The sequence below is a fragment of the Moschus berezovskii genome, chromosome 22 (genome assembly GCF_049115385.1).
Source record: "Moschus berezovskii isolate FMDL1 chromosome 22, NW_MosBer_1.0, whole genome shotgun sequence".
Taxonomy (NCBI): Eukaryota; Metazoa; Chordata; class Mammalia; order Artiodactyla; family Moschidae; genus Moschus; species Moschus berezovskii.
In genome coordinates, this window is record NC_142481.1 from 1,033,737 (window position 1) to 1,045,524 (window position 11,788).

General features: G+C 46.6%; 1 protein-coding gene across 3 annotated transcripts in view; it reads right to left on the reverse strand.

The window, feature by feature from the left end:
• LOC129546390 (uncharacterized) overlaps positions 1 to 11,511 on the reverse strand; it is a 35,923-nt gene extending 24,412 nt beyond the window's left edge. Inside the window, exons 1-3 of one of the 3 annotated variants that reach the window (XM_055411301.2) lie at positions 11,213 to 11,511; positions 10,980 to 11,113; positions 1 to 5,819 (exon numbers count right to left, since the gene is read on the reverse strand). The exon at positions 1 to 5,819 is cut by the window's left edge and continues 24,412 nt beyond it. In XM_055411301.2, the coding sequence (XP_055267276.1) occupies positions 4,579 to 5,718 (1,140 nt within the window). In that variant the 5' untranslated portion in view covers positions 5,719 to 5,819; positions 10,980 to 11,113; positions 11,213 to 11,511 and the 3' untranslated portion in view covers positions 1 to 4,578. Of the gene's footprint in view, positions 5,820 to 10,946; positions 11,114 to 11,212 lie in introns of all 3 variants that reach the window. The other 2 variants (XM_055411300.2, XM_055411298.2) reach the window with 2 other exon arrangements.
• Between the last annotated feature and the right edge of the window lie 277 nt (positions 11,512 to 11,788).

Sequence of the window (11,788 nt, forward strand, 5' to 3'; positions counted from 1 at the left end):
ATGTTAATAAGGCAAAAGGTGGTTGCTAGATTAGTTCCCAGAAACTGAGTGGCTTAAACACTATTTTATGCTCTCACAATTGTGGAAGCTCAGTTCAGTTCAGTTCAGTCGCTGAGTTGTGTCCGACTCTCCGCGACCCCATGAATCACAGCACACCAGGCCTCCCTGTCCATCACAAACTCCCGGAGTTCACTCAAATTAATGTCCACAGAGTCGGTGATGCCATCCAGCCATCTCATTCTCTGTTGTCCCCTTCTCCTCCTGTCCCCAATCCCTCCCTGCATCAGAGTCTTTTCCAGTGAGTCAACTCTTTGCATGAGGTGGCCAAAGTATTGGAGTTTCAGCTTTAGCATCAGTCCTTCCAACGAACACCCAGGACTGATCTCCTTTAGAATGGACTGGATGCATCTCCTTGCAGTCCAAGGGACTCTCAAGCGTCTTCTCCAACACCACAGTTAAAAAGCATCGATTCTTCGGCGATCCGCTTTCTTCACAGTCCAACTCTCACATCCATACAAGACCACGGCAAAAACCATAGCCTTGACTAGACGGACCTTTGTTGGCAAAGTAATGTCTCTGCTTTTTAATATACTATCAAGGTTGGTCATAACTTTCCTTCCAAGGAGTAAGTGTCTTTTAATTTCATGGCTGCAATCATCATCCGCAGTGATTTTGGAGCTCAAAAAAATAAAGTCTGACACTGTTTCCACTGTTTTCCATCATTTTTCAATGAAGTGATGGGACCAGATGCCATGATCTTTGTTTTCTGAATGTTGAGCTTCAAGCCAACCTTTTCACTCTCCTCTTTCACTTTCATCAAGAGGCTTTTGAGTTCCTCTTCACTTTCTGCCATAAGGGTAGTGTCATCTGCATATCTGAGATTATTGATATTTCTCCCAGCAATCTTGATTCCAGCTTGTGCTTCTTCCAGCCCAGCGTTCCTCATGATGTACTCTGCATATAAGTTAAATAAGCAAGGTGACAATATACAGCCGTGACGCACTCCTTTTCCTATTTGGAACCAGTCGGTTGTTCCATGTACAGTTCTGACTGTTGCTTCCTGACCTGCATACAAGTTTCTCAAGAGGCAGGTCAGGTGGTCTGGTATTCCCATCCCTTTCAGAATTTTCCAGTTTATTGTGATCCACACAGTCAAAGGCTTTGACATAGTCAATGAAGCAGAAATAGATGTTTTTCTGGAACTCTCTTGTTTTCTCCATGATCCAGCGGATGTTGGCAATTTGATCTCTGGTGCCTCTGCCTTTTCTAAAACCTGCTTGAACATCTGGGAGTTCACGGTTCACATATTGCTGAAGCCTGGCTTGGAGAATTTTGAGCATGACTTTACTAGCATGTGAGATGAGTGCAATTGTTCGGTAGTTTGAGCATTCTTTGGCATTCCCTTTGGGATTGGAATGAAGACTGACCTTTTCCAGTCCTGTGGCCACTGCTGAGTTTTCCAAATCTGCTGGCATATTGAGTGCAGCACTTTCACACATCATCTTTCAAGATTTGAAATAGCTCAACTGGAATTCCATCACCACCACTAGCTTTCTTCGTAGTGATGCTTCCTAAGGCCCACTTGACTTCACATTCCAAGATGTCTGGCTCTAGGTCAGTGATCATGTTATCGTGACTATCTTGGTCGTGAAGATCTTTTTTGTACAGTTCTTCTGTGTATTCTTGCCACCTCTTCTTAATATCTTCTGCTTCTGTTAGGTCCATACCATTTCTGTCCTTTATCGAGCCCATCTTTGCATGAAATGTTCCCTTGGAATCTCTAATTTTCTTGAAGAGATCTCTTGTTTTTCCTATTCTGTTGTTTTCCTCTATTTCTTTGCATTGATCTCTGAGGAAGGCTTTCTTATCTCTCCTTGCTATTCTTTGCAACTCTGCATTCAGATGCTTATATCTTTCCTTTTCTCCTTTGCTTTTCGCTTCTCTTCTTTTCACAGATATTTGTAAGGCCTCCTCAGACAGCCATTTTGCTTTTTTGCATTTCTTTTCCATGGGGATGGTCTTGGTCCCTGTCTCCTTTACAATGTCACGAACCTCCGTCCAGAGTTCATCAGGCACTCCATCTATCAGATCTAGTCCCTTAAATCTATTCCTCACTTCCACTGTATAATCATAAGGGATTTGATTTAGGTCATACCTGAATGGTCTAGTGGTTTTCCCTACTTTCTTCAATTTAAGTCTGAATTTGGCAATAAGGAGTTCATGATCTGAGCCAGTCAGCTCCTGGCCTTGTTTTTGCTAACTGTATACAGCTTCTCCATCTTTGGCTGCAAAGAATATAATCAATCTGATTTCGGTGTTGACCATCTGGTGATGTCTAGAGGTCTGAAATCAAGATGTTATTAAGGCCATGTTTCTTCTGCTCAAGAGAAGATTCCTTGAACTTCCTGTCTTCTGGTGGTTGCTGTCTGGTTTTTAAACAAATAGGGAAATGTCTCAGCTCTTCTCCCTTCCTTCCTTTTTCTTTCTTGTTATGCTCTCGCTTCTGGCCTTCCAAACACGTGTATATTAGATCATGTGGTATTCTCCTACAAGTCACTACTATTGCTGTTATTTTTTCACTACGTGATTTATTTTGCATAATTTCTGTATCTTTAAATTCACTGATTTTCCTTCCATATTATCTCATCTGCTTTTCATATTACACAGCATTTTTCTCTTTTCTGGCTGTGCCCTGCAGCATGCAGGATGTCAGTTCCACCAGGGACTGCAGTGAAATCCCGGAATCCTAACCACTGACTACCAGGCAATCACCATGGTCTTTCCTCAGTTCTTTGCCCCTCCCCTTTCTCTGTACCCCTCATCTCCAGCTCCCTCCTCTCCCTTACCTGAATTCTAGTCACATTGGCCTCATGTATCCTGAGCTGCGTCTCTAAATGGACAAAATCACAGTGCTTTACTCCTGTTTCCTTTCTGGAAAGCCAAGTGTCCCAGGGGCTACTTCTGATTTTCCTAAGACTCACTGAACAGCTGGAAACAAAGACAAAAAACTGGCCAGAAAACAGGAAACAAATAAACAAGGGTCTTTGCCAGGGTGCGAAGAGGTAAAAAAAAGGAAAGCCAGAGAATGAAACTGTCGCATCAGAGCTTTTTTTCTGATGAGAAAACTTCAGCATTTGCCCAAGTAAAATGGGCCTCTTTTTCCTAGGGAATCATTCAAAATGCCCAGAAAAAAATGCCTTCCCTAGAATTCACCCTGAATTAGGTATTCATTGGTACTACTCACACCTGCCTCTCACAAACACTCTCATATATCACCACCCGAGGATGTCCACAAATTCTAGGTTCAATTGGACTACCTTCTCTCACTCTAGACTTAATATAGCTACACTTATTTCAGTGTTTCCTCTATGATGCAGGATGACGGAGTGACTTTGCAGCAGGGCCAGGATTTGAGGCACTGGACACTTGGGCATAGGGGCCTGCAGAACCAGGTAGATGCCAGGTGGAGCCCAAGGCAGAGTAGTGGGTGTGAGAAGTAGTCTTGGCAACCAGGGGAGAGGGATCAGAACCCTTGATTCTGCAGGAGAGTTGGGTGTAGGCAGAGGGTGTGGAGCCATTAGGTGAGACGGTGGAAGCAAAGCACTCAAGCCATGCTACTCCAAAATACATTGCAGGTTTTTCCAACAACAGCACCCTCCTCAAGTTAATATCTGGACCTTCTAATAATTCTGAAATCCAGATAAAATCAGGCCTACAAAGCCCTGAATTTTCATCTATTAAGCTTTTGTCAGCAATGAGACGTGTTCTCTGCCAACCTGCTATTCCATTTGAGGCACCCAAAGTTGAAAGCCCCTACAAACACTTTTTACCTCCTCAGTTTGGCAGAGCCTAATAGTTTCCAAACCACTCCAATAAAAAGAACCTCCATGGTTAAAGGTGGCTTAAATAATAAGATATTTATTATCACACAAACCAGAGCAATATGAGGCAAATAATTATCCAGGTTGGGTGACTTGGAGGCTGGAAAAATGTTACAAGTATCACATGAGAGTGAAACCAACAATGTCCATGAAGAAAGTAAACCTTTTCTGTTACCAGAAAACAGCTCAGATCCTCTTGGCTAAAGATGGGTCATGCCCACTCCTTTGCCAGTCAGAGGGGAGCAAATGAGGACCCCCATTTAACTCAGGTTTCCATTTACTTATTTATGGCAACATGGCTTGTGGGATTTTATTTCCTCAACAAGTGACTGAACCCAGACCTTCAGAAGAAGCATAGAGTTCTAACCATTGGACAACCAGGGAATTCTGGAACTCAGCCCTCCAGGGACTAGAGAGAGAATACAAAGTTCTGCCTCCCCTGATGATATTAGGATAACTAAGCTGGTACAGTTGTTTTCAGCCACAGGCATTGATAGTAAAAAATTCAGCAAGGAACCCGAGCAGGTCTGAAAGTGCAACATAGCTTCTGAAAGTTTCCCCCATAAATGACATTCATAAACTCTCTCTCAAGTGTCAGTGTCTAGATATACATGGTTCAACACATGATTTGATGTCTCCCTCTCTACAGGAAGTCACAGAGCTCTTCCCTGTGAGTTCTGCTGTGTTAAAAGCACTCCTAGAGCCTTCCTGCAGCATGAACTTTCTGGTGCCTAATGAGGTGGGAGCTTAAGCTATATGATTTCCCACACTCATTGCATTCATATGGCCTTTCTCCAGTGTGAACTTTTTGGTGCCGAACAAGGTGGGATGTTCTGATGAAATCTTTCCCACATTTGCTGCACACAAAAGGCCTTTCACCTGTGTGAACTCTCTGGTGGGCAATAAAATCAGAGCTTCGACTAAAGAATTTCCCACATTCAATGCACTCAAAAGGCCTTGCCTCAGTATGAATTCTCTGGTGTTTAATAAGGGTGTATTTGTGGCCAAAGGATTTTCCACAGTCACTGCAAACATAAGGATTTTCTCCAGTATGGATACTCTCATGCTGAACAAGTGTGGATTTGTGTCTGAAGACTTTCCCACAATCGTTGCACTTGTAAGGTCTTGCTCCATTGTGAACTCTCTGGTGTACAATTAGGTTGGAGTGATGGCTAAAGTATTTGCCACACTCGCCACACTTATAAGGCATCTCTCCAGTGTGAACCCTTTTGTGCTGAGTAAGGTTGTCTTTGCGGCTAAAGGCTTTTCCACATTCGCTGCACTCATAAGGCTTTTCTCCTGTATGGATTCTCTGGTGCTGGACAAGTGTGGCTTTGCGGCTGAAAGCTTTCCCACATTCACTGCACTCATAAGGCTTTTCTCCAGTGTGGATTCTCTGGTGCTGAACAAGCGTGTCCTTGCGGCTGAAAGCTTTCCCACATTCGATGCACTTGTAACGCATCTGTCCAATGTGCAAGGCCTGCCCACTCTCAGGACTCCGTGTCTTCCTCTTGCTGTGGGTGGCCTTTTGCTGGTGACTGCCCAAACTGGCCTGGAAGTTCTTCTGCTCCTCCTTACATGAAAAGGGCTTCTCTGACAGCGGAGGTTCTTCACGAGCTCTACAGTTAGTAACAAATGAGGTCTTGCCTTTGTCACCTCTTAGGAGTTTCTCTACATCGTACAGGTTCTGATGCTGGTCAAAGTTTACACTGAACCAGAACTGCCTTTCACACGCCCCACATGTGTAAGGTTTCAGTCCATGCAGTGTTTCTTTGTGTTCAACCAGGTGCAAAATATCTTTTAAAATTGGGCCACATAAGTTACAAGGATGAGCCATCTGAGTCAATGAATCTGCCTTGGAAGTATGAATGTGTGACACTGCTACAGAAACACTCTGCTCAGAAGGTGCCTCTTCCTTGTCCACTCCATGCCAACAACCTGAAAGCAGAAAAATGTCACTGAACAGCATGTTTACTTCAGTGGGAGTGGGCACTCTCATCACAAATGTGTCCCCAGCACAGCTAGGACTGAGTCCATAGGGTTGTTGCCAGGACAATAGATTTAGTGTCAAGTTAAAGAAAGCTGCTGTGCAGTACTGGGCTCTATGTGTCACAGGATAGGGAAGGCCTCACAACCCCAAAGACACAGGGATGGGATGTGGCTCAGGGAGATGAGGCAGGCAAGATCTCCAACTCACAACATGCAAATGACTTTCAGAAGGACCTTGGCATGACTGAAGAGGGGACCACTGTCCAGAAAATAAGTAATTGGTATTCAAAACCTATTTTAAAGATATGCTTATGTCTCAAGACACATGAACACTGTCCAAAAGAGAAAAGTACCACAGAGGAAGCAGTAGAGAACACTGGTGAGTGGGGTGGGCAGCCCTGGGCCACAGGTCAGAATAGAAATGACAAGTAAAGTGTCCAGAATGGGGAGGAAAAGAGAAATAAGGTATGGCCTGTAGCCTGGGCACAAAACAGTAGTGGGCACAGAACAGGTTTCTAGTGCTATTTGAACCCATCCTTGCAGTTACATTCTTTCCAGGCTCCCACTCACAAGGACCTGTCCAAGCTCCTTCTGCTGTGACTTGAGTCATGACCTCTCAGAGTTGAGTCACAACCTTTTTATAGTTCTACAGAGGATCTAGAACACAAAAGTCACAGAGGAAAAAGACAGGGCAAGTGAGCAGGAAAGCACTGGCCAGGGGAGTCCACCCATGGGTGAGCAAAAGAAAACTAAAGCAACAACCCAGTGGGCCCCACGAGCAGTGGCTGTAGCTGTACTTCATGACAGAGGTATGCCCAAAGGACTGACAATTAAAGGAAGTGAACATAATCTGGAGCATGTGAATGTGAAAGTCGCTCAGTCGCGTCCAACTCTTTGCAACCCCATGGATTACACAATCCATGGAATTCTCCAGGCCACAATAGTGAAATGGATAGCTGTTCCCTTCTCCAGGGGATCTTCCCCACCCAGGACTCCCATACTGAAAGTGGATTCTTTACTAGCTGAGCCACCAGGGAAGCACAGAAGTGCCCTAAATGAAAACAGAGCCACCCACCCAGGAAGAGGGCAGGTGGGGTAGTATCCACTAAGTTGACCACAAGACCCTCAACCTGCCTGGCAATTTTGGGGCAACAGAAGCTGGGAAGCAATAGGGAATTCCCTGGTGGTCAAGAGGTTAGAAGTCCACAGTTTCAGTGCTGGAGGGTGCAGTTTAGCACAGGGAATGGAGAAGGCAGTATACACAGTCAAGCCCTGGCACCCAGAGGATCTACATGAGGGAGTGCCCCTGGTCCAGTTACAGGAAGGAAATCACAGCTTCTAGGGGAAAGGGGGGAAGGGGACAACATATAAAACTGGGCGATGCAGGGTCTTACCCAGGAAAACCATAAGAGCAAAGCATTGAAGGCACTGCACCACAATGAGCGTCTCTGAGCCTTATCAAGAAGCTCCCATTGCTCCCAGGAAAAATACACAGACCCTCAAAGGTCACGTGTTCCTGCATGAAGTGGACAACTGAGTAAAAGGGCAGCCTCTGTCCCTAGGGCTCCTGGCCTATCTGCCACACATTCACTTTCCTCCCAGGCTTCCCAACTTACAACAAGACAGCAGGCCCTTGTGTGACTGACACCTCCTCTCTCATTTCCCATCAACTACCCTGTCCAGCCTAGAGCAAGTAAGCGGACAGACACTGTATAGTCTGGGCCTGGCAAGAAGGGACCAACACTTCACTGCCAGCTAGTTCCCATGGGATCCAGAGATGATGCCCCTCATACACAAATTTGAGTTTCGCATTCCTTCTAGAACCCTCAGTACCAAAGACCCCAGGCCGTGACTTCAGATTGCACCTCAAAGGGTATGTTATTCTTTAGACCACACTTCCCTTGTTACCTAAAAGGCTTACAACACAAGTACCTCCCAGACGTAAACCTGCACATAGCATCCAAAAATGCTTGGTCACTGCATCCAGGATCAACTCTGGCCCCCACTGCCATAGGTATATCCAAACACAGCTTTTAAATTCTTCCTTCCTTGATTCACCTTCAGCAGTTTAGAACCACGTGCAGATTATCGGATAAAGCCAGCCCTTTCCCACCCTGCTACAGCATGTTTGGGATACTATACCCTCATCAGTCACAGGGTTCACACTTACCACTAAGTTCTCATTCAAAGCCCACACCCACTGGCCTTCCACCCCAAGTACAGTGGCTCTGTCAGCTGACCCAATTTAGCCCTGAACTAACCAATCAGCTTGACTGAAACTTGCCAGTGCACACAAAGGTCACAAAAACCTGAGAAGCACAGGGACAGGGGAATAAGCACTGACTTTGTTCTCACTTTCGCCTCATCTCCTTTACTGCTTTACCCCAGCTTTCATCTCATGTCCACTTTCTCCCTAGAAGACTTCATCAACTGCCACATCCTGTTTTCCTTACTCACCATGGACACCAATCTCCCTTTTCTTGACTTGAAGGTAACTCTTACTTCCACTCCATTGTCCCCACCTCCTTTCCAGACCCCCATGACATAAAGGTTCTCTCTCTAAACCTGATACACGACTCTACCCTAGTCAGTTACTGGCTCTCATCTTGTGAATGTCTCCAACTTGAATCCCACCTCTGAACTCCATACCCATGGGTCCAGCTGTCCGCTTGATACCTCAAATCAGATGTCTTTGGAACATCTCAGATTCAATATGATCAAAACCTAACTCCTGATACCACCTCTGAAAGTTACTCTCACCACCAACTTCACAAATTCAGTTGAGGCTTTTTTCTCCCTTACATCTTCTCAGGCAAAAAACCTGTGGATTCATCTGTGACCCTTCCCCTTCTTTCTCACACCCTCCACATCAGAAAATCTGGTTGGTTCTACTTTAAAAAACAAAACAAAATCCACCAGAATCCAAGCACTTGTCTCTCATCTCTGTAGTCATCACTCTGGCCCAGCCATCATCAACAGTCCTCTTTCCTATACCCCCATAGTCTTTTCTTCACTGTACAGCCAGAAATATCCTGATAAGAACAGAATCGGATCACTTCCTTCTCTGCTCCAAACTTTTCATAGCTCCCACCACTTTTAAAATAGAAGCCCAGCTCCAAAGGTTCCTAGTCCAGAGCTGAATCCTGTCCCCTGCTCTCTGATCACCAAACATAATGGAAACCTTAAGTTCCCTGAACACTATCTGTTCAGTCTTAAGTGATGCACCTGCACAGGCTGGTTCCCATGCCTGGGGCATTGTTCCACACTTCACCCCATTGCTTGCTAGAAATGGAAACCTTTTCACATAATTCCAGACCAGTTTTCAGAGCACAAGACCTTTGGGGACACAAGGGTCTCCAAACCCAATGGCTGGCAGAAGGGTAGATTAAAATTCCCAAGACCCCACTATTTGCCATATAGGTCACCAAGAACATGGAGGGGTGGGCTAGGCTGACTGAGGACTGGCACACATTGCACTCATTTATGCAGGGATAATAATCACTTCTGTCACTACAGCAACCTGGTAGGAAGAAGGATCTGGGAATGCTAGGTTACCCCAGTGGGGTCTCACGAACTTAACTGTTTGCCTCATCCCTGCTCTGCCCTTTGGTGAGAATGATTTCAGGTTGTCTAACTTTAGATACTCAGACCTTAGTGCTGCCTCCTACCAGCTATGTGACCATAACCCAAGCTCTCAGTATTCCCAGGTATAAAGCAGGGATAATGGCGGTATCCACCTTATAGGGCTGTTTGTATCAGATGTGTTAGTACACATTAATTTAGTAGACATCAACCTTTGAATTAACTTTTACTGCATATGCTTAACAGTTTTGCAAACATTTTCCGTGCAAATGAATAGGTTCTGAGTTTTTAAAGCCTTTAATTTCTAACTGTCTACTTATGTATACTTACCAAGTATACACTAGGTCCTCTCACCAAACCAATTTGCCAGGTATATATACCTCTGCAGGTGAGCATGCTGTTGGCTCTTCACCTCTTCTCACCTGAGAAGCTGTGGAACTGATGTACCAGTACCCTGGAATGGGGTGAGGCTGCTCCACTAGCCTGGCTGACTCCTCCTCTGTGCCACAGAGGGGCATGCTGAGTCCACAGGGTGCCAAATTTATAGCACCTCACACCTTGCTCTCCAACTCAGGTCAGGTCCTAACACCCTATGGCCCTCTCCTTCTGCTGACACCAGCCAGAACCCGTTCATATTCCAGGACTTCTCCTTTCTAGAGGGAATCTCAGGGATGCCCCCCTCTTCCCTGTACTCTAATCTCTCACCTCAGGGACCACATAAAGTAACATCCTTAACAAACTTCTCCCCCTAAATCTCATCTCCAGGCTTTGACCTGAGGCCTCATTCCTCAGAGGTATCCAGCCTAGCTTGCTCTGCATAACTCTGGACCAGCATAACCAGATGCCCCTGTGATGCCTCCACTGTGAGACACTATGGATTTACCATGTCCAGATATCTCCCCACGAAGATCACCCCCCACGAAAGGTGCTCCCTGTTCCACCCTGTTCCAATCTACCCACTTTGATTCTTTCAGATGTTCAGGAGAAAAACAAAACAAAACCTGGGCAGTCCTTCACACTCTTTTTCACTTAGTCATATTTGACGCAGCAGAAGACTCAGTTCTATCTTTAAAATCTCTCCAGAATTTAATGACTAATCCACTCCCAACCCTTCCTGCCACTGTTCTGGAACAGCCCCCACAACATTCCTGGAGTTTATAGTCTCCTTACCGGTGTGCCTGCCTCCATCCTCATCACCTCCACCCGACCCTAGTCTGTCTTCCCCTAAGCTTTGGCAGAGAATGAGATGGCTGGATGGCATCACCGACTGGACGGACGTGAGTCTGAGTGAACTCCGGGAGTTGGTGATGGACAGGGAGGCCTGGCGTGCTGTGATTCTTGGGGTCGCAAAGAGTCGGATACGACTGAGCGACGCAACTGAACTGAACTGAAACTTTGGCATACTTTTAAAATCTTCTGATCAGATCAGATCCGGCATGGCTGAGGACGTTGTACTTGCCTCACCCTGCCATTCCAGGAACAACTACTACTCACCCTCCTCTGCTCCCCGAGGATGTGAATACCCACGTTTCCCGAAAGCTCCCGGCTCAGTCGCAGTCCCAAGCCTTTGCTCCTGCTAGTCCTTGGGCCGGTAACACTCTTCCACGCCCCAACACAAAAATCGTCAGAAACGGCGACTCCATCCACAAAGGCCCCGGACCCTAGACCACAAAGACCTCAATAAACACCACTCATTCAGGGTCCTACGATTCTGAGGTGGGGGTCGCGACGCGCCAAGATCCGGGGAACGCAGCACCCACCTACGCGGGTTCACTGCTGCCGCCGCCATCAGTCACGACCACGGAATCCGGAGGGTCTCCCGTCGGAACCGCGCACCACAGTCGATTGGCGTGGTGGCGGAATCCTCCACCACGGCGAGAGTTGCCACCGCCGAGCCTCTTTGTAGCGAGAACAGGGTCTCCTCCCGCGCCTTCTCGATTTCTGTCACCTCTGAACAGGACCACAGGTCCCGAGGTTCTGTTCGGACAGGTGGACCAAGGACCGATAAGATGTCCGCCGCGAGAAAGATGCCGGAAGTCCCTCCCAGACGACCTCGCACGTACAGAAACACCATTTAGCAGTGCCGCCGCTCTGTGGCGCAGAGGCTTCTGGTTAATGTAGTTTCCGCTGAGACAACATTTGCAGCGACTCGCAGACGCCCTTACGGCCTGGGCTAACGCCGATTGTTATCACAAGGGGCGCTGGGGCGTCGCGGCTCCGAGGATAGGGCGGGGCTTCACTCTTCAGAAGCCGGCACACAGCTACCAAGTAGGGATACTTACCATCTGTAGGGATGGAAGAAACGTTTAGAAATGTCCTCTCAGATATTCCCCAAA